The sequence below is a fragment of the Abrus precatorius genome, unplaced genomic scaffold, assembly GCF_003935025.1.
Source record: "Abrus precatorius isolate BTA unplaced genomic scaffold, Abrus_2018 Scaffold2, whole genome shotgun sequence".
Classification (NCBI taxonomy): domain Eukaryota; kingdom Viridiplantae; phylum Streptophyta; class Magnoliopsida; order Fabales; family Fabaceae; genus Abrus; species Abrus precatorius.
This window is the reverse complement of record NW_020874362.1, coordinates 37075111-37095438: the sequence shown is the minus strand read 5'-3', so window position 1 is coordinate 37095438 and position 20328 is coordinate 37075111. Positions and strand designations below refer to the sequence as shown.

The following is a 20328-nucleotide window of genomic DNA, read 5'->3' as shown; positions in this document are numbered from 1 at the left end:
AAACACTCACTGAATTAGTCGTGACTTGAGAAAATTTTTATCACAGCTTATTTAAATTCTTTTGTTTTTTTTGTTTTTTGTTTTTTTGTTCTTACAGAGCTAATTATATATCCTGATGTATTATCTCTCATGACAAATAAGTCATGTTCATTTTATACCATCACTTGTTACAATATAATTTTGCAGTTTAAATATAAAATACGAAGTTATTAGTATAAATGGGAGGGATTCAATTATCTGATTATGTTAGTGGTCAGCTTAATACAAAAGCCTTCAATTCTATGATTATGTTAGTGAACCTTGAAAAAGCCATCAAACCAGTATCAACATTGCAGCACAGCAGCGATTATGTCAGTGGCAGATTGCCAAAGCCAGTTGGCAAAATATTTGAAGAATATCAAATCTGTCAAACATAGAAGAACCTACTAACGTCTATATCATACCCATACACAATCAAAGCAATTTTCTTGCTAGAGTTCTTGACTAAGATGAGACAATTTGGGGAAGGACACCAGTGTGCTGAACAAGCAAATAAATATATGTAATGGTAACTGGATACAGCTTCCATCATAAATCTGATCCCAGTTATGTGCTAAATACTTGAAGATTCACACTACACAACTGTAAAACCAGCAAACTCATAATAGCCAGCCCCAATGTAAACAATTCAACAGGGTTCAGACAGCTAAAATTTAGTTTTGCCTTCAGTACTACTAGTCCTAACCATAATGCTCCAATCTTCAATGTAAATTGTAGAGCTTTCAACCGCACTTTGTTGACTATCAATAACAACAATTATTAGATCATAAACCCACCATTGCATAGGAATAAAAAAGGTTGGCCAAAAAGTTACACTGTTACTTCACGACATTCAAATGAACAGAAAACTATACCCTGACTAATCCCACTATTGTAGTTATCAAGGGAGGACACTAATGATAAAAAATGTAGCACAAGGCATATGAAAATATAAACCACAATTCAACATCAACAGTTTTGAGTCTTTTGACCAGTTACTATCTAAACTTATGATTTATGAAAATGGTTGGTGAAGATTTAAGAGTAGCAAAAGCAGACAATCAAAATAAGAATAACTTTGCAGTTTATTAAAGACATTATAATAAATAAAGAAACAAAAATAGAAAACCAAGAATCAGCAGTTGAATCTGAATTCCCGCAGCTTCTCTCTCACCCTCCCTTCTGACAGAGTTGCCTTTCAAGAAAGAGCAATTCAGGTAAGAGTCTTTGCTTTAAAGGCTAAACTCTGAATACTCAGCTTGCGTGCATCTTCCTCATTAAGGGGGTATCTAAACTAATTGACTTACAAATCATCACACAAACCCAAATTTTGACTAAAAATGTCTTCTTGTAACCAATCCTACCACAAGCAATTTAACTTTGTACACAAAACTTAAAAAAAAAAAAAAAAACGAAAAATGGTCAAAACATAGACTCAATCTCAACTCTCAACATTATGTAAAACGAAAAGGGTTTACAGAGCCAACTAGATTCATTATTTTTCCCTTTTCCAATTCAAAACCATAATTAAAAAAAAAAAAAAACCTTCTATTCATGTGACAACAACAAAGCAGCGCAAGTAAAACACAAACAAGCAGGAACAAGCAAAACACCAGTGAAAAAATAATCTACATTTAAACAATAATTGTTGGTTGAACTTGAAATAGCTTATTTAAAGTGTAACAAATGGAAACACTAAACAACAAACAATCTACCATTAGTTTTACACTATTCCATTACATGATATCATAACAAAGAAAACAAACAAACTTACAAATGAAACCCAATCCAATCCATGAATTCATCCAGTGATTCCATTGGGGTCATACATCCAAATTCTCCATCTGAATGCTGCTCTTAAGAGGCACATATTCTCCGAGGTACCCCCCAAGATGATCATGCAAAGCACTCTTATCAATCCCTTGATGATGATAACTCTTACACACATAATAAAACACGCTCTGCACCAACAACCCTACGAGATTCACAATCACCAGCAACCCCACCAAGAACCCTCCAACCACAATTCTGGCGAAAACCCCATAATTATCCCCACCGTGCACCACCACCACACTGAAAAACGCCCCAATCACCCCACAAATCACCAAATACACGCTCACCAAAACGGCAGCGTATTTGGTCCTCCCCTTCAACAACTCATAGCTCTTCCTCATCGCAGAGAACCCATAAACGGGTTCAAGCACGGAAACCACACTAGCAAGATGCCACAACGCAGTGATGTAAACGTGAGCAACGAAGAACAGCAAAAGGATAACAACAACAGCGAAGAAGAGCAAAACAGAGTTATTGGTATCGAGGGCAACGATGATGAGAACGAGGAAGAGAAGAAAAACGGAGTTGTAGAGGATCATGGTGAGGGTGACCCAGAGGAAGGTGATGAAGAGGCGTTTGAAGAGTTTAGGAATGGCAGAGAGAGTGGAAGAGAAAGAAACGGGTTTTGAGGTGTAGAGAGAAGCGACGGTAAAAACGACGGCGGCGGTGGAGAGGAGAGAGAAAGCGAAGAGGAAAATGAGGTAAGAGAACTGAATAAGGAGAAGAAGGGTCCATTCGTGAGTGGTTTGAGAAGGGTCATCGAAGGGTGATTGGAGTTGGGTAATGATTGGGTGGGTGAAGAGAGAGTGAGCTAAGATTGCGAACGAGAGAGGGAATATGAGTGTGAGGGTTATGAGGTAGAAGGTTTTTGGGGAGCGTTTTGGGATGGAGATTGATTCTCGTACGATTTCGGGGAGGTTCAGGAATTGCAGTTCCTCTGGGGCAAGATCCATTTTCTATGAACCAGAGAGAACCAGAAAGAGAGAATAAATCACTTTGCTTTGGGTTCAGATTTGCGTTTAAGAGAGAGAAAGAGAAGAATGATAGAGACGGTGGGGTAACCTTATTTTTTGTTTTCAGCTGACACGTTTTTGTGTTTTGTGTTTTATGTTTTCTGTTTTTGCAAAGATAATTCCAGATGTTGATGGTTGACCACTCCACCTACTGTTCATCTTTTTTTTTTCTCTCCATCCAACACCATGTTATGGTAAATTTATTCAAGTTATGTATTTTTTATTTCATTTTAATAAACCATTGATTTTTTTTTTCAGTTTTAAGAAATTGGATGTGTTTCACAAAATTAATGGATAAGTTGGTTGAAGGTTGAAATTTTATTTTATTAAATTAAAAGTATTTGATAAAATTAACTGTTAAGTCACTTGATAATATAAAATAATAAATAAGGGCATCATAGTTAAGTAGATTAAATTTAGTAATTCATTAATTGTATCTTTTGAAAAATAAATAATTTTATATTTGAAATTATTTATTATCTTTTAATAATGATAATAAGTTTTAACTTTTAATTTTCTATAAATAATTTGTTATAAAAAATTAATAAATTTTTTATATATTTGTTGATAGATTAATAAATTATAATTTTTAAAAATAATGAATATTGTAAAAAAAAATTATTAGCTGTGAATTTTTTTCCTGGTGTAACACAAGTAAGTGACCAAGTCACTATTTCTTGAAAATAAAATAAAATAGTATGAATAACATTAAAAAAAACGTTAATAATTACTATTTCAATTGCTTTTCTAAGTAATGTATTTTTTATTAAACAAGTTTTGTCAAAGCACTCATTATCTCGATTCATTTCGTTTTTTATAAAAAAAATTTAAAAGTTTATAAGCAATTAGTGAAAAAGTTTAAAATAAAACAAATAAGTAAATTAAAGGTGTATATATTACACTGGTTTTTTTTTAAATTACATGTCCTCTCTCCTAAAAAAATAATAAAATACATCATAATTTAATATATATTAAAATTTGTTTATAACAATGGTAAATATATGGTTAACACTTTTTTATTAAATAGTTTTTGATTCTTTTAAAATTTAACAAGCTCAAAGCATCTTTTTTCTGAAATAATAAACACTTGTCATTTTCACTTATATTCTCTAATTTTTACATTCTTTCACGTTCAACCTTTTGTTTAAATGTGTTAAAACTGCAAGCTATTTTATGTTTTGTATATTTTATTGAAGGTCATTTTTTTTATTTACGGTTCATTATTTGTGATTGAAATATGTATTTAAAATTTCAAAACAACAATAAGTATTGACTTTTTAATGAAAAAAAATGTGACGAGCTCATTTAATTTTTTTTGAAAAATGATAAAAAAAAGTATAAAATACATTTTAAAAAGTTTTTTTAATATAAAAATGTAAAATAGATATTCAAAAATATTTTAATAAAATTGTAAAATAGATTAATCATCATGCATTTTTTAAATTTTCGGGAGATAAAGTTATATAATTTTAAAATACAAGATATAATAGGGTAATATATGTAATTTTTTCAGATAATAAAATATGTTTTTTTTTCTAAAAAAAATTACTTAACATAGTAAAAATATAATATATTTATAAACATAATATTGTTTAAGAATGCTCCTTAAAAATACTATCGTTTGAGAATAATTCTAAAGATGCCATATTTTAATAATTATTACTTATATATATAATCATTTAATATACACTTTAGCTAGTTGTACAAATAATTTATCACACAATTTTAATTTAATTAATTATAAATTATAATTTTTCAACCAATTTATTAATTGTAAAATACAAACTTTCATTTATTTTTTCAAATAACTTAATAACTTATCAAATTTATAAATTAACTAAATATGTTTAGAATAACAATTTTATAAAATAAAAAAGCTGACTTAGGTGTAAAAGGTGGGAAAAGGAGGAACCAAGGGAGGGAAGCGGCGAGGGTGAGGGAATGAATAGATAAACCTGAAATTGCAAAATCGTAATTTGGAGCGCATTGCATTGCATTGCCATTCATTTTCCCTTCTTCCAATTGCAGCGAAGGAGAGAGAGAGAGAGAGAGAGAGAGAGAGAGAGAGAGGTTTAGTCAATTAGGGTTAGAGAAAGAAGAACAAAGAGAGTGTGGTGAGAGTGTGGATGGGGAAGGAAGAAGAGGAAATGAGGGGAGAGATAGAGGAAAGACTGATAAACGAAGAGTACAAAATTTGGAAGAAGAACAGTCCCTTCCTCTACGATCTCGTCATAACCCACGCGCTCGAGTGGCCGTCACTCACCGTCGAATGGCTCCCCGACCGCCACGAACCCCCAGGCAAAGACTATTCCCTCCAAAAAGTGATACTCGGAACCCACACCTCAGAGAATGAGCCCAATTACCTCATGCTCGCCCAAGTTCAATTACCCCTCGACGACGCCGAGAACGACGCCCGCCACTACGACGACGACCGCCCCGACGTCGGTGGCTTCGGCTGCGCCAACGGCAAGGTTCAGATCATTCAACAGATCAATCATGACGGCGAGGTTAACCGCGCCCGTTACATGCCCCAAAACCCTTTTATTATTGCTACTAAGACCGTTAGTGCTGAAGTTTTCGTCTTTGATTATAGCAAGCATCCCTCTAAGCCTCCCCTTGATGGGGCTTGTAACCCTGATTTGAGGCTTAGGGGTCATAACACTGAAGGGTATGGCCTGTCCTGGAGCAAGTTCAAGCAGGGGCATTTGCTTAGTGGTTCTGATGATGCTCAGATTTGCTTGTGGGATATTAATGCTTCTCCTAAGAATAAGACTCTTGAGGCTACGCAGATTTTTAAGGTTTTTGTTAATTGGGGGTGGGGTGGGTTAGGGTTTTTTTTTTTTTCATTTTGAATTTTGTTTGTTTGGGCTGATGAGTGTTTTTGTTGTGAATAGGTGCATGAGGGTGTCGTGGAGGATGTGGCTTGGCATTTGAGGCATGAGTATTTGTTTGGCTCTGTTGGGGATGATCAGTACTTGCTCATATGGGACCTTCGAACGCCGTCTGTTAGCAAGCCTGTTCAGTCTGTTGTTGCTCATCAAAGTGAGGTGCGTCGTTGATGGATGAAATGTGTTGGTTTGTGGAAATTGATGTGAGGAGTTAGGGAGTTTTTGTCAGGATTCGTATGAGCTGTGGAGGGATAACCTGTTTCTTGATTTGTTTTCTGATGTGCGCTTGTTTCATAAAGTATGAACTTAGGAGAGGGAATTGGGGTTTTTGGGGGATTTTTTGGCGGCGTCTTATGAAAATATAGCTCTTTTTTTACTTGTGTCTTTTGAAGTCTAGAAATTAATGAGAAAGTTTTTGCCTGGCTAATCAATCACAGACGTGGTAAGTCTAATGGGAGTCAGTGGTGACATGTTGAATGAAAGACTTGATAATGGGTGATGATAGAAAACTATGTAAGATAAACGCATAATTTCTGACCGTGGCTAAGATTAAAGAGTTGGCTCTTTCGTCTAATGTCACTTCTATTGTTTTTCATTTATTTGCTTGCTCAGTGACCTTCTCAAATTTTCAATCTGTCAGCTCCTTGTGTTGTCATTCTCCACTGTGCTTTAGTTGCTTCACTTGCTTGTTAAATCCACCATATTTTGGCAGTTTCCGTGTTTTCAATGTGCTCATACTATTTTTCTTCTCAATATCATGAACTAATAAAACTTTTTTATTGGATATCTTATCAGGTTAACTGCTTGGCTTTTAATCCCTTTAATGAATGGGTTGTTGCCACTGGTTCTACGGATAAAACTGTGAAGTTGTTTGATCTGCGGAAGATCAGTACTCCCCTTCACAACTTTGACTGTCACAAGTAACATATATCCTCATATGTTTCTATAAATGCTCTAGACTGGATGTACTTGTATTAAGCAGTTATTGATATGGATTGTTTTTCTTGGGCTCAACAGGGAGGAGGTTTTCCAGGTTGGCTGGAATCCAAAGAATGAGACTATCTTGGCTTCTTGTTGCCTTGGTAGGAGACTCATGGTGTGGGATCTTAGCAGGTATTGCTTGATAAAAGCATTGTCGTCCCTGGAGGTTTTAATGGATTAATTACTGTTTGTTGTCCGGAAATGTTTACTGAGTCATGGTACCGTAGTGAAATTGTTATGGTTGATAAAGCCTAAAGCATATTACTGATGCTTCCCCTAAAGTTATATGTTTGCTATACTTTGTTCTATAGTTCATTTAAGCCATTTTGACCAAGTTGTCACGAGCAAGGTGGTTAAAATCATGTGCTGGGTCATAGGATTGTGCGATTCAATGATCCTGGGTGGCCTGAGTCTGCTGGCTTGTACGCAGACACAGGATCACAAAAGCTGGAGCATGAAATTGCTTGGAATGGACAATCCCACCATGTTTAGAAAAGCCTGGATACTTTAGCCTGAGCTATTTTGGGTGACCTGGTTGGAAAATTATGTACGAGGGTCCTAAATCAACCCTGGGACTCCATGAACAGGACCCTAAAACACGATTTGTAGCCTCTCAGCTAATGCTCCATTCTCTGATCACCCATCCTTTGATGCTGGGGATGGTGCTGGTTGTTACTACCCTTCTTCTATCTGTGTTCTCAATTGTTTTTTATTTCATTCTGTCCTTTATATCCAGTTGCAACTTGTCTGGTCCTTTTTTTTTCCGATCAGCACAATATCTCTACAGTTTTCTAGGTGCAGGCTGGGTCGTGTACGATGGCCAAGCTTTAATGGCTTTCACATCAAGAGTTTCGTTAGAATTTTAAAATCCATTCCTAGGTCTAATAGGTTCGTGTCTGTTTAGGGGGAAAAAGCTTGCTTAGAATTTAGGTTGCTCTCATCTGTTGGTTAGTGTTTACAGTTTCATACGCTAAATTTTTTGACCCATATGGGTGAATCGGGGTCTGCATGCCACTTGGGTGACAGCTCCTTTGTTCAAGAGAATTAATTGGACAACAATTTATCTGTCTGCACCCTTGGATGGCTCCTTTCATTCCTCTGAATGTAGATGACCATTGAGGATTGAGGACTGAGGACTGATTTACGGTGAAAATGAATTATTAACAAAATACCAATAGTTTAATGATAATAAATAAATTTTTTATATTTCAAATGTTTGTCTTAATAACGTGGTTCATTCATTTGTTCTGCAGGATTGATGAAGAGCAGTCACCAGAGGATGCCGAAGATGGTCCACCAGAATTGCTATTTATTCATGGTGGTCATACAAGCAAAATATCTGACTTTTCTTGGAATCCATGCGAAGATTGGGTTGTTGCTAGTGTCGCTGAAGATAACATACTTCAAATATGGCAGATGGCAGAGAACATATACCATGACGAAGATGATCTGCCAGAAGAGTCAACAAAGGCTGCCTCCTGATGTAATTGTTCGTTGTGATAGTGTAGTGTGCAATATAGGTGGAGTGTTTGGGATTTGGGGAGCTTTTCCATATTTGTATTCGTGCCGTTACTCCTTTTTTCATCTCTTACTTGTAGCTGTGTTTTTGTATGGTATAAACTATGACTGCCTTAACCAGTAGCATGCTGAACAATCGAGACCTAGGTGTAACTTCATGGTAAGGTTTCCCATTTAAGTTCTCCAAATACCTATGTCCAGTTGTTCTCGCGATTATAATCTATCCTACTTACAGCTGTGCATTATCATTTATTTTTTAAGTTTGCACTTTGGAGATACTTTTGTTGTCAGAATTTGTAGGCCACTTGGATCCCAGCAATTCTATAGTCAAGCCAAGTCTAAACCTTTATAATAAATTTAGTTTTTCTATTCATATAACTTGAGTTTGAAACATTTATTTTTTCCTTGGGTGAAAGAAATAGGTTAATGGCATTTACATTAAATAACAAAACTTACATTGTTTGAGAATCATTAGAACGTTCAAAATACATACAAAATAAAACCTGAAAAACCTTTGAAAACCTCAAACAACAAATATGCGTTCCTAATTCTTCTCACATAATAACCTACATATAAGCAATTTGTTTATTCCTCGGAAATTTCTTCTTTTTCCCTTTATGTTATTATAATTAACTTTGTTGGTACCGTAATCATGTTTCATGAGTACTACAGAAGGGCATTAAATTCACTAAGGGTGGTTTTTAGCTTGATAGAAGGTGACGATGTGGACATAACTTGAGCTCTGAGGAGAAAAGGTTAATGAAATTAAAGGAGATAGTAGTGGGTGAATAAAGGATGAGGAGGAGGAAGCAACAAAAAAAGAGGAGAGGAAAGAGTCAATAGAGATGGATAACGAAGAAGAAAGAAAAACCCTCAACTGTCGCAAAGGAGAGTGGTTACAGTATCTATACAAAAGTTGGTCCAGCCTTAATCTCTCTGCCAATGAGACGAGATACTTTCAAGACTCTATAATGCCTAAAAACTTTATTTTAAAGAAATTAAACGTTATTATTTGGAGGTACGATACTTTTTTTTGGTCGATGGATGTACCAACTTCTAAAAATAAATTAATTCAGTAGAAACAATTTGGCAAATCTTGTCACAAATATAAGATTGAATGCGTAAATGTCAGTCATCAATTTACGAAATCTGTTCACTTGTATTAGACATGAGTTGTAAGCCCTTATAACTACGAGTACTTTTGTTTCTTTAACACACAAAAGTTTGATTTAATTATCATAATTTACCTAAATATTTGAAAAATATTTTTTCTCCATTTTAACATCGCAAGTTCAGTTAATTAATTCTCATTATTTTCTTACAGAAATGAGCAATAGCAACTCAATCATCACCAATTCATATTATTTCCTCATTCATTGCAAATTAATTATTTTATCTTACATATTTCTTATTTCTTTACCTTCGTACCCTATCTATCACAAGTATCTTGATTCTTTCTCATTGGCCTTATTTATCATCTTTTCTTACAGCTATTGGGAAAAACAGTGACAAAAATGTATAAACAAAAACCAATTTCTTGATCATAAAATTGAAAACAATAAAGATCCACAACAAAGTTGCAAAAAGGATTATCCTTCCCTACTTGTAAGGTAAGTTATGTTAATTCTATCATTTATTTATCATTAGTTACAGGAGATATAATTAAAAACATATCAACAGCCTCACAATTTATTTTTTTAATTAAAAAAATCACAATTTAGGTGAGCACTATCATAAGGCACTTTTTAGCATTCTCCGATTTAAAATGTTTTTCTTTTGCTGTGCAATGTAATTTAGAGCCTTGGGTTTGGGGTTTGGAAAAGTTAACGGTTAAGATATTTTTTTATTATCCATAGCAAGTTCTTAATCTAGAATAGTTCTAGATTACACAGTTGGTATTAACTAAACACACGCTAACTTGTAACAATTTGAGCAGGCAAGTTGAGATTCAAATTGTCTTCCCAACAAAAAGTTTTCATACCTAGAATCTCTAGCTCCTGTCAGTTTGTCCGTAACAGAGCGCAACCAGTGATGCAAAAGTTACCAGACAACATATAAGATCAACATTTATACCTAACTAATCTTAAATGTTAGTAGCGCATTACTCAAAATGTAAAACGGTACACATTATTTTTCCTCAAAGCGCCGCAGTACTGACACAGCAAAGTTTTGTTGCCTACAAATCAAATTTATCAAGAATGAGAATGTATTAACAAATCTAACATGGCATGACTGACAGGTATAAGCAAATTCTAACAGACAGAATTAATTACAAAAATAAAAAATCTTTAAATAATAACATAATATTTAAAATCCTATATGGAAAGGAGATATATGAATGCTAACAATGCTAAATTTTATGAACTATGGGTATGATTGCTTTGTGGGAATATTCTGTGTTTCCATTTTTTATTTAATAATGATTACCCAAAAGCACGTAGTTTTCACTTTTCAGATATTGGGTAAATTTTGCTCCTCTCTCCTGATAGATATTTAATTAGACTACCCTCCCTTCTACTTTAACACCCCTCTACCCTAGAGAATATGTTAATGTCAGTTCATTTTTAATGTAAACGAACTCCATAAGGACAAGTTTTCTCTCTTCGATTCTCAAAATCATTGGTAACTAGTTGTAAACCTCTACTTTTGACTTTTGGACTAAATAAGAAACAAATAAACTGACATGCATAATTCTAATTATAATGCCTAGGTCACAAAGACCATATGGTAACGTATCTGAGAGACTGACTTACTTTCCTTCTCTGTGCTTTGGGCTAGGGCGAGAATACTTCAGATATCCATCCCAAGGAACCTTTTTAAGCCCAGCACGAAGTGAGATTATGTCTCTCACCCTACACCAATGAAATAATGTTATACCGTTTCAACACCTTGAAGCAAAATGTAGTTGTTTATGTACATGCTATCACATACTGCATATTAGATACAATCTGGAACAAAGAATTTTTACCTCTCAGCAAATTCAATGGGTGTCTCTCCTGGCTTCAGATTCTGTGGCTCCAAATACCAAACATCACAAACTACAGCCCAAGATGTCATTAATTGCAACAGATGAGTAGTGAATGATTGCCTGCAAATGTATGAGATGCAGCAACTTTATACAGCAAGAAAATGGTGAAAGAATAGAAATAGAAATAATTAACATGTCACAAGCATCTTCTTACTTTCGACTATTCCAAAAAGCATCTACAAAAATTTTATTGTACTTGATTGCAACTGGGCAAACTGTACAGCCAAGTTCAAATGCACCCTAAACGTCAAATTAGAAGAGGCTTCAATTAAAACTTTCAGACTACAGAAATTAGAATATAAATCAATCGAGTCAAAATTAAAGCAGAAAGCCAATTATATAAGTAGAAGTGTAAAACTCGGCATTTCACATTTACTGCAATAGCAAATGTTCAAATACCTTCTTGAACATGACAGTGTAATGATTATTTACACAAGTTCCTTCAGGAAATATGAGAAGAGGGTTATTGTCCGCTCCCTGAACATGTTCCCTCAATCTGAAATATGAAAAATTATGTAAGGAAAAGATAATAAGATTTGAGGTATATATTTCCCAACATTTTCAATTATACTTACTTCCTTGCCACAATTTCACGATCCTTTGCCTCTGAGCGATTGAACTCTATACACCCAACACTTTCCAAAATGGTGCTCTGCAATAGTCCTATAAATGAAATGAAGAAGAAATGCATCAGGTGTAATTGTGATTGTAAAGTGCCTATCAAACTTGATGAAAAATTGAGCTGGATGAGTAGACATACAAGGAAAAATTAGTTTAGGAACAAATGTACTACAGGAGAAAGAAGTAGTAGCACCTATTGACGAGAGGTGACAAAAAAAGGGTCTAGGATAATTAATTTGTTGCAAACCACACAAACGCGAATACAAATATAGAGAACAGGAACGAAAAAAGGGCTGCAAATATAGGAAGAATATTATTTATAATAAGTAACGGAAACAAACGGAATAAAATGCACTAGGAGAGCAATATCTCCTAATACCCCAGAGCTAGGCTCCTAATAGAGAGCAATAGCTGCTCTATCTTGCAATAGCGAAAGAACAGAATCAACATAACATCCTACCCCTGTCTCATTGTGCCTAAATAATGGAATATTATTCTTTCTCCCTAACTAACTCTGCCAGCACAGCATTTCATTTGTCATTTTCTGATTTCTTCTTTCTTCTCACATAGACAAGCCATTCTTTGGGCCGTGTAACTGCTTCTTGGACTAACATTTCCTCTGGCCCAACATTGCCTTTTGGGTCCCCATCATAATTCAGCTGTATGATGAGAAGATCAAAGAATTCCCTAGTGTAAAAAGTAGATGAAATGGAAGATAGTTTGGCAATAAGCAGATTCATGCACAAGTAGCTGACTGCACCAAGGGCCCAATTGTTTAAGCTTTTCAAAAAAGTGATTTAGATTGTGGAGAAAAGTACAAGACCAAAAAGAAAAAACTATTGCATAAAGTAATTTATTATTAGAGATTTTGTATAAAGTAGAACTTATTTTTTGTTTGACTATAATTATCTATTAAGAAACTTTAGTTTAACTTACTTTCAAAAGCTAGTTTGTAAGAGGATGACTACTCAAATTCTTATAAAGAGTATTTTGACTTTATTTTTAGCTAACGTGAGATTTCTTAACACATACTTTTTACGTTTAGGACTGGACATTTAGTACGTGAAATTAATAAGATTAAACATATGACGGTGGCCCAATAGGATTTGACATTCGTGAACAATTCAACATTCAAATTGAATAGACTTTGATACTATGTTAAGAAATTTGAATTTAACTTACTTCCAAAAGTTAGCTTATAGGAGGACTATACAAGCTTTTATAAGAGTCAAAATACTCTTTATAAGGGATAGGGTAATCCCAATGGAATAAAGTTCTTTTGAGTCTCCTTTGATTCTTTTTTATCGGTCTAAAAGTCATGTAATCTACTCTCTTTATATGTGATTAAACCACCTTATCCAATTTTCAGTTGTAAATAACCAATTATATTCAGATTCCTTTTCAAAATAATAAAACAAAATTTTAAAATTTGAAAATAGAAAAAGTAAAGATAATGATTAAATTTGGTAGGAAGTTAAGATATTGAAGAAAAAAACGATTTGAAAAAAAAAATTCAAAATTCAAAAATTTCAAATTAAGAATATGTTGATATTTTGGGATGTTAGATGAGTGAGTTAATGGATAAAAACTTACTTAAAAAAAAAAATCAAAATAGTCAAAGTAGTGTATAGATTTTTAGGAGTGAATGAGATAATAAAAAAAATTGATTGATGGTCATCAAAAAATAAGAGATCATGGAGATGATGAAGTCTTTATAAAAAAAAAAAAATATTAAAAAGGATTTAGGAAGAGTAAACTATTAATAGGAAACAAGTGTCCTCACAAAAAGAGGAAGGAGGGAAGATTTTTAAGAGCACAAAGAAACTATGAGAAATTCATAATTCTCATAGTACATTTTCTTAAAGAACAACGTTGGAGAGAGTGAGAACGAAAACGCAATGTAATTTAAATCTTTGAAAAGTCAACAAGAAGGAGGAACAAAGAGCAAAGGTTAAAGAACGAAGCACAAACCCTAGCAAAAGTGCATCAAATAAGGTTTATTTTATCTCTTTACACTGTTGGTTATATTGTTAATCTTTTTTTGTTGTGTTGATTTCATTTTGTTTATATTATCAATCCTTTTGATTCTATTTTTAAGTGAAATAATAAAACCCTAAGAAAAAAAAACACATCAAATAAGGTTTTCTTTATCCCTTTGATCTTTTGGCTGTATCATTAATCTTGTTTTGTTGTGTTAATTTCATTTTGTTTGCACTCTCTTTTTTTTATTCTTTTTCTTAGTGCAATAATAGACCCTAATAACAAACACATCCAATAAAGTTCTCTTTATTCTTTTACCCTTTTGGTTGTATCATTGATCTTGTTTTGTTGTGTTAATTTCATTTTGTTTGCACTCTTAACTTTCTTTTGGTACTTTTTCTAAATGTAATAATAAACCCTAAAAATCTAATCTTGTAACATAAACAAAAGAATTATTTTTTATTGACTTTTTTCTTTTATTGATCTTTCTTTTATGAACCAATACAATAAAAATAAAATCTTATCATTTTTAGTGACCTTTTTCTAGTTTTTTTTTTCTTTATTTCTCTGTCATTCTTCTTTTTTTTAAACCAATGAAATAAAAATCAAATCTTGTGATTAAACCATTTTTTTATTAAATTTTTCTGTTCTTAATTGTTCTTTTCCCTTTTTTTTTTGTTTCCCATATGATTTAATTCGAATTTGACCTGGATCATACATCTAGATGTAGTGAATGAGTCTATCATTAGAATTTTTTTGCATACATAAAGACTCAAATCCGAGACTTTGTTTAAGCTATACCGAGCTGCTTGCTAATAATAATAATTAAATCTTGTGATAAGCTATAAAAATATTAGAATAATAGTTTTTTTTTTCTCTTTATTTTCTTTCTTTAAGAGCTAATAAAATAAAAATTACTAAACATTAAATTTCATGATAGGCCATAAATTTCTCTGTTTTTATACATTATTAAATTCAAAATTACATAAAGTATAAAAAAAGTCTTTTGAAGTTTTAGAACAGGGAAAATTTGTTTAAAATATTTTGGAGTTGACGGGTGGATCATTTTCTTGCTCTTATATATATCCTAAGTGCAATGAAAAAATTAAAGTCACGTAGTTTTCTTTAAAATAAAATTTGGATAAGTTTCAAATATTTTTAAATATCTAGTTTGAATGATGAAAAGAAATATTTTAAAAATTTGAAAGATTAAATTTAAATTATTAGGGGATTAAAAAAATTATTTCTTATTTTAGAAATAAATTCACTTTTGCATAAGATTCAAATTAGCACATGACTACTCAACATAAATGACTTCCAAATCCAAATCTGATTTTAAAGAATATTTTCTTAATTAAAGTTTTTTCAATCTTTTCTTTGATAAACTTTGATAACGACTTCCTATTGTCATTTTTTCTTAAATTAATTGCAACCATTTTTCTATCCACTTCTTTTTCTCTGCACAATTGTTGTCTTGTTTTGACCCCAGTTGTGACTTCAGTCATCTTAAGCAAGTGCAGTAAAATGTTTAGAAGTGAATTTTTCATGAAAAATGTTAAAATAGACTCTCGGTGAAATAAAGTTTGGTTGTTATGGATATTCTTTAAATCATCCTTGCCTGTTCATCATGTAACCTCTTACTGAGAACCATTAAGGGACCTAAAAAGAGATAGAGAGAGACCTAAAAGAATCTTAAAGGAAGTTATTAAAAAAGACATTTTAATTAATAACAGTTTTGAGAATTTGGTCTTCAATAGCATCATGTGATGTATGTAGCTTACTTCACTTAATAAGATAATGCTTGGTTATTGTATATTATGTACATTATTGACATTCCCTCACTTGAAAAAACTCTCATTATGATAAGAATTCTATAATATATTGGAGGTATCTCAGAACAAGTATGGAATGTGTTAACATTGTTGTATTAATTCCCAAAAACCAATTCACCCAAGATAAGGTAAGCCACAAGCAAATATAGATTAAAAAATCTATGCATTGATGATAGAGACAAGGTTTGATGGGTATTTAAGGCAAACACAATAGCATTATACACTTACCAACCCATCCAGGATGCTTCTGCATAATAACAGCAAATGCAGTCATCTGTTCTAAGATTATGAAATCAATCATGGAAGTATGATTGGCCACAAAAACCTGTTCAACAGAGGAAAATCCAAATTATTAATAAATGACATTCACATTTTTATGGATAAGTGAAAATAAAAACACGGTAACAATAACTTCAATTTACATCAGACAAACCTGTTTTGGTCGCATGCTAGGCCTTGGACCATGGTACTTGACAACCCCAGTCCAGGATGCAACAAAGAAACTGCACATCATCTCCACCAGACACCTCTGAAAGAAACAAGAATTGAGCAATTTCAGAGTGCATTAATTTGATACACAGCCAGTCAGTATTGGAGTTGCTATTATCCATCAATGGAAAGGAAAATAAAGAGTAAGTTAGAAGATGTATACATCTTATGCAGTGCACTCTGCTGCATACAGCATCCACCAATCATGTAAATATATATTTAAAAAATGAGGGAAAAATTTGATGTCCACCAACAAATCAGCCAAAATTTGTTGCATTCACATTATAAAATAAAAATAACAGCTTTAGATAACCTGTAATTTTTATTTTTCAACATCTACTGGTTCTTCCGTTTGTTTAATTATCCATTTAAAGTTTTTTTGCAAGCATTCAACTGCTTTTCTATTTCCACTAGAGCCACTAGGCTGACGAGTACTTAGATCTTCCAAGAGAAAATCCTTCAACTGTGATAGTAAAATTAATACATGTTAAAAGATGTTTTTCATGATGGATGAGGCAAAGTGAATTGAAGCCAGACAATGGGTATTTTGAATTAAAACGAAATGAAGTGAAAGCTCACTATAACATTAAAATGAAAGTGGCCTATTGGCACCAAGTCTCAAACCTCCTTTTTAATATCAATAGTAAACACACAATATACAAACAATATGTAGAACACAAGCAGATACTAAATATTTGGACATTGTATGCCTTAAAATTTTAAACATTAACAGCACATTTATCAATTGTTTTCCATTCAGAACCAGCAAGACAGCTGAGAACCAGAAGTTCATTTTATGTGTTAAGATAATCTAAATCCGAAAGTTGAAGTCTTTCTCTTTTACTTTTATGGACTTAGTCAGTTCAAATTTAAATGCTGCTTTCCTAGTGTGCATAAAGAAACAGAAATTTATGTTCAAGCCAAGAACAAGCTGGATAGATACCTCAATTTTTTTCCTCAAATCATTATTTCCTTTCAGAAGGAAGTGCACCGGAATGAAAGATGAAAGAAATATTATCCATCCTAATGTCAACACTAGAACCCTGCAGAGTCAAATAGGATTCATAACAAGGCCAGAAAAAATTACAGTAAAGTAAGTAATTAACACGAGAGGCACAAAGAAGGACTAATGGAGTGAACACAAATATTATGTCTGAAATCACAAAATTAGAAAATTCATTTGATTTATAAATGAAATTCTTTTGAGGGTACTACTCAAATTTTGTGGGATTTGAGTTTAGTTTTAATTATTTAAATCCACAACATTGTCCTTATTATACTTTGAGATAGAAATCATATTTGAAGGGTTAAAAAGTAAAATTATTAAAATAAAATGAATTCAGTTAAATTTTAATGAGTTCCAAACATGGGGATTGGTTCTATTTTTTCAAACGATTCCAAACACAAGGAAGAGGAAATTAAATTTAATTAAAGTTAAAAATAAAATCATATCTTAATTTTTTTTTCTAAAATGCTGTCAATTATGATTTCATATGTCTATAAGCAAAACTAGCATTGAAAATTAGCTAGGCAAACTCATTATTGAATGATTTATCAAGTACTACAGCATCATGCACAACATGTAAGAACATATAAAAAAGAAATAAACTAACCTAGTAGGGAACAGAATCAAATATCGAACTACAACTCCACAGCACCACAAAGGAAACAAATAGACATTCCAGTTCCAAGGTTCTGGAGGATTTGACTTGAAGCATCTTGTGAATGAATCCTATCCAACATATATCCAAAGACAGAGAGCAAAATCTTAGAGATATTTCAAAAAATGATATGTCTAATGGTGTTGGGGTTGCACATAGAATCTGAGATATCAAGAGGGAAGACAGAAGCATCGTCAAAATCAAGATAAGATTATAGAATCACTTGATCTTGTTTTGGATGCTTCACCATGCTGCATTGCACTTGGAATTGGGAATTTGTGGATTGGTGTGAAATCAATTATCATACTAACAAGAATATAAAATCACATGATCTTGTTTTGGAAGCCAAGCTGTGCTGCATCACATTTGGAATTGGGAATTTGTGGGATCGGTGTGAAATAACAATCACAATAACAAGTTTGTGGGATCTGCAATTTTTGGCCATACAAGTTTGTTTCATGCAGCTGGGATTGTGGGTCAAGTTTTGCAATCTGGATCGCAGAAAAGACCCCTAATCATCTCATTCCCTTACCTGTGCATAACTATCATCCTATTCGCATCCCCTCTTTGCTCTTTGTTGTCTCTCCCACTCTCTGACTCCATTGTTCTCTTTGGTCTCTGCCTTCTATTTTGGTGTTCTGGTCTCTATTTGTCTGTTCTCTCCGTATGGCGTTCAGTGTTTGTGGAAAGAAATTGTCTTCAAGTGCTGGTACTAGTGGGGCTGGCCGCAATTGCAATGGTAACGCAACTGTTGCAAGTGGACAGCTCTCTCTTCCAATTTTATTTATAATATGTGACTTAATATGAGTTGTATGTGATGTGACCTTATGATTATGAATCTTCAACTTTAGTTAAATGTTGTGATTTAGATATTATTTGTTTTATCTGTTATTTTCTATGCATATGTTTAAAGTACAATGTTGTGATTCATGTTACGATCCTGCAGTTTACAATCATCCATTCCCTTTCCCCAATCCTAGGTAGGATTTCAATTACAACAACATTGCAAGACAGCTTATTGCAGCAGGTCAAAATTTAGTTTTAAAAAAGGCTGAATTCATCAAGTTTGGCATTGAAATCTCTCTATAATAATTTCATCATTATAGTTTTTCTAAAGAAAGTAACTGATACACTGAAACCAAAAATCTTACATCTACAATAGCACCTGCTGCCTCAGATAGACTAGGAGAAATGTCAAGCAAATCACACCTGAAACATAGAAATTGAAAATCGGAAAATCGCATTGCCGTGAGATTTTCAAAAAGATGGGAAAACATTTCTCCATTTCACTATTTCTTACTTCTCGCCGTTGCTCAGAATATAAACAACATTAAAAGCAAGACATGGAAAAAGAGGAGGCGCATACAAGCGAAGCTTGCCATGACATTCTTGTTGAACACTGGATCCAGAAGGTAGGTAATCTTCAATGTTGGGTCGATCAAGGTCCAATTCAGAGCTTGAAGGTTTGAGTTTCCCAGTGTCACTCATCTTTGTTACGCTTTCACCACCGCCAGAAACGTGTGGCTAAGGCACAGCTTCTAATCCTGAAATACGTACGAGCCCCTTTTCACTAAAATCAGAGAAAAATTAACCGCTTCAATCAAATCTTAAGAAAATTAACAGATTCCACCAATAGTTGCCGCAATCAATCAAAATTCTTCCATGCAATCAGACACAGCATTTCTGAAGCTAATATATGAAACGGAACGATTAATTAATACATTAACTTTGAAGATAAGACAGAAAAAAAACCTAATGCTTATTTTCCCAGCAACCGAATAATTTACAAAGCATAAATATAACAATGTATTGAGATGGCAATGGGAGATTTCAATAACGGGAAGAAAGAAAAATAATGAAGAGAAAGAGCTGGCGGGCTCTTTGACAATGGAAAAAGGGATTCAGGTAACGTGAAGACGGTGAGCGCGATTGCATCGAAAGTTGAAGAAACCAACTCCAATGAGAGAAGGAGGAACGTATAGAGGCAAAGAAAGTGTCAGGGCTGTAATTTCGTAAATATTTGGGGGTAATTTTGTCTTAAGACAACATGAATTTCATCCGGGTCGTTGTGAAAACGCCTACCACGCGCCAACTTGGATAAGTTCGTGTTTTTCATGAGTGGCTCGGTCCCCCTCCATTCCAACCTTCTTTTATTTATTAATATTTTTCAATCAATTTAAATTAAATTAATACAGTTATGTTTGAATTTGTTTAGTTTAGGCTATTAGATTAAACTAAAAAAAATTATTTTAATAAATATTATAATTTATATTATTACAAAATATAAAATTCTTTATTTTGTTAATAAATTTATTTTATAAAGAGAATAAGAAAAATAATAAAAAAACAAACTATAAAATATTTATTATAATTTATAGAAGGATAGGAATATCTTTATCTTTCAAAATTTCCTGTCCAACCTAATTTCTTCGTCCACAAAATTCGATGTGATTTTGATTACATGTT

At 33.0% G+C, this 20328-nt stretch overlaps 3 protein-coding genes across 4 annotated transcripts; 1 reads left to right on the top strand and 2 right to left on the bottom strand.

Annotated features, from left to right (window-relative positions):
* Positions 1-407: 407 nt before the first annotated feature.
* On the bottom strand, positions 408-2918 carry LOC113858292. The gene is made up of 2 exons (XM_027490856.1): positions 1793-2918; positions 408-779 (listed from the first exon to the last, which is right to left on the bottom strand). The coding sequence occupies exon 1, from the start codon at positions 2802-2804 to the stop codon at positions 1842-1844; it is 963 nt and encodes a 320-aa protein (XP_027346657.1). The 5' UTR covers positions 2805-2918; the 3' UTR covers positions 408-779; positions 1793-1841.
* A 1839-nt stretch (positions 2919-4757) lies between these two features.
* Positions 4758-8579, top strand: LOC113857624 (WD-40 repeat-containing protein MSI1). 2 transcript variants are annotated; one of them, XR_003503285.1, is made up of 5 exons: positions 4758-5662; positions 5759-5911; positions 6548-6672; positions 6770-7879; positions 7987-8579. XR_003503285.1 is itself a non-coding variant. In XM_027489704.1 (5 exons), exons 1-5 carry the CDS (start codon positions 4991-4993, stop codon positions 8213-8215), a joined length of 1275 nt encoding a protein of 424 aa, XP_027345505.1. In that variant the 5' UTR covers positions 4782-4990; the 3' UTR covers positions 8216-8579. The 2 variants fall into 2 exon arrangements, 1 of the variants encoding a protein (XP_027345505.1); XM_027489704.1 differs by having other exon boundaries at positions 4782-5662; positions 6770-6865.
* A 1490-nt stretch (positions 8580-10069) lies between these two features.
* On the bottom strand, positions 10070-19823 carry LOC113858316 (glycerol-3-phosphate acyltransferase 9-like). The gene is made up of 13 exons (XM_027490891.1): positions 19615-19823; positions 19229-19406; positions 19014-19071; positions 17815-17933; positions 17145-17244; positions 16146-16241; positions 15941-16037; positions 11855-11942; positions 11679-11775; positions 11434-11519; positions 11220-11339; positions 11005-11103; positions 10070-10427 (listed from the first exon to the last, which is right to left on the bottom strand). Exons 2-13 carry the CDS (start codon positions 19348-19350, stop codon positions 10379-10381), a joined length of 1131 nt encoding a protein of 376 aa, XP_027346692.1. The 5' UTR covers positions 19351-19406; positions 19615-19823; the 3' UTR covers positions 10070-10378.
* Between the last annotated feature and the right edge of the window lie 505 nt (positions 19824-20328).

Coding starts and splice junctions, on each gene's coding strand:
- LOC113857624 (XM_027489704.1), top strand. CDS start 4,991: ATGGGGAAGGAAGAAGAGGAAATGAGGGGAGAGATAGAGGAAAGACTG. Junction 5,912..6,547: donor TTGTTGCTCATCAAAGTGAG/GTGCGTCGTTGA, acceptor ATATCTTATCAG/GTTAACTGCTTGGCTTTTAA. Junction 6,866..7,986: donor ATGGTGTGGGATCTTAGCAG/GTATTGCTTGAT, acceptor TTTGTTCTGCAG/GATTGATGAAGAGCAGTCAC.
- LOC113858316 (XM_027490891.1), bottom strand. CDS start 19,350: ATGAGTGACACTGGGAAACTCAAACCTTCAAGCTCTGAATTGGACCTT. Junction 17,934..19,013: donor CAGCAGGTGCTATTGTAGAT/GTAAGATTTTTG, acceptor TATGTTGGATAG/GATTCATTCACAAGATGCTT. Junction 11,520..11,678: donor ACACTGTCATGTTCAAGAAG/GTATTTGAACAT, acceptor TTTGACGTTTAG/GGTGCATTTGAACTTGGCTG.
- LOC113858292 (XM_027490856.1), bottom strand. CDS start 2,804: ATGGATCTTGCCCCAGAGGAACTGCAATTCCTGAACCTCCCCGAAATC.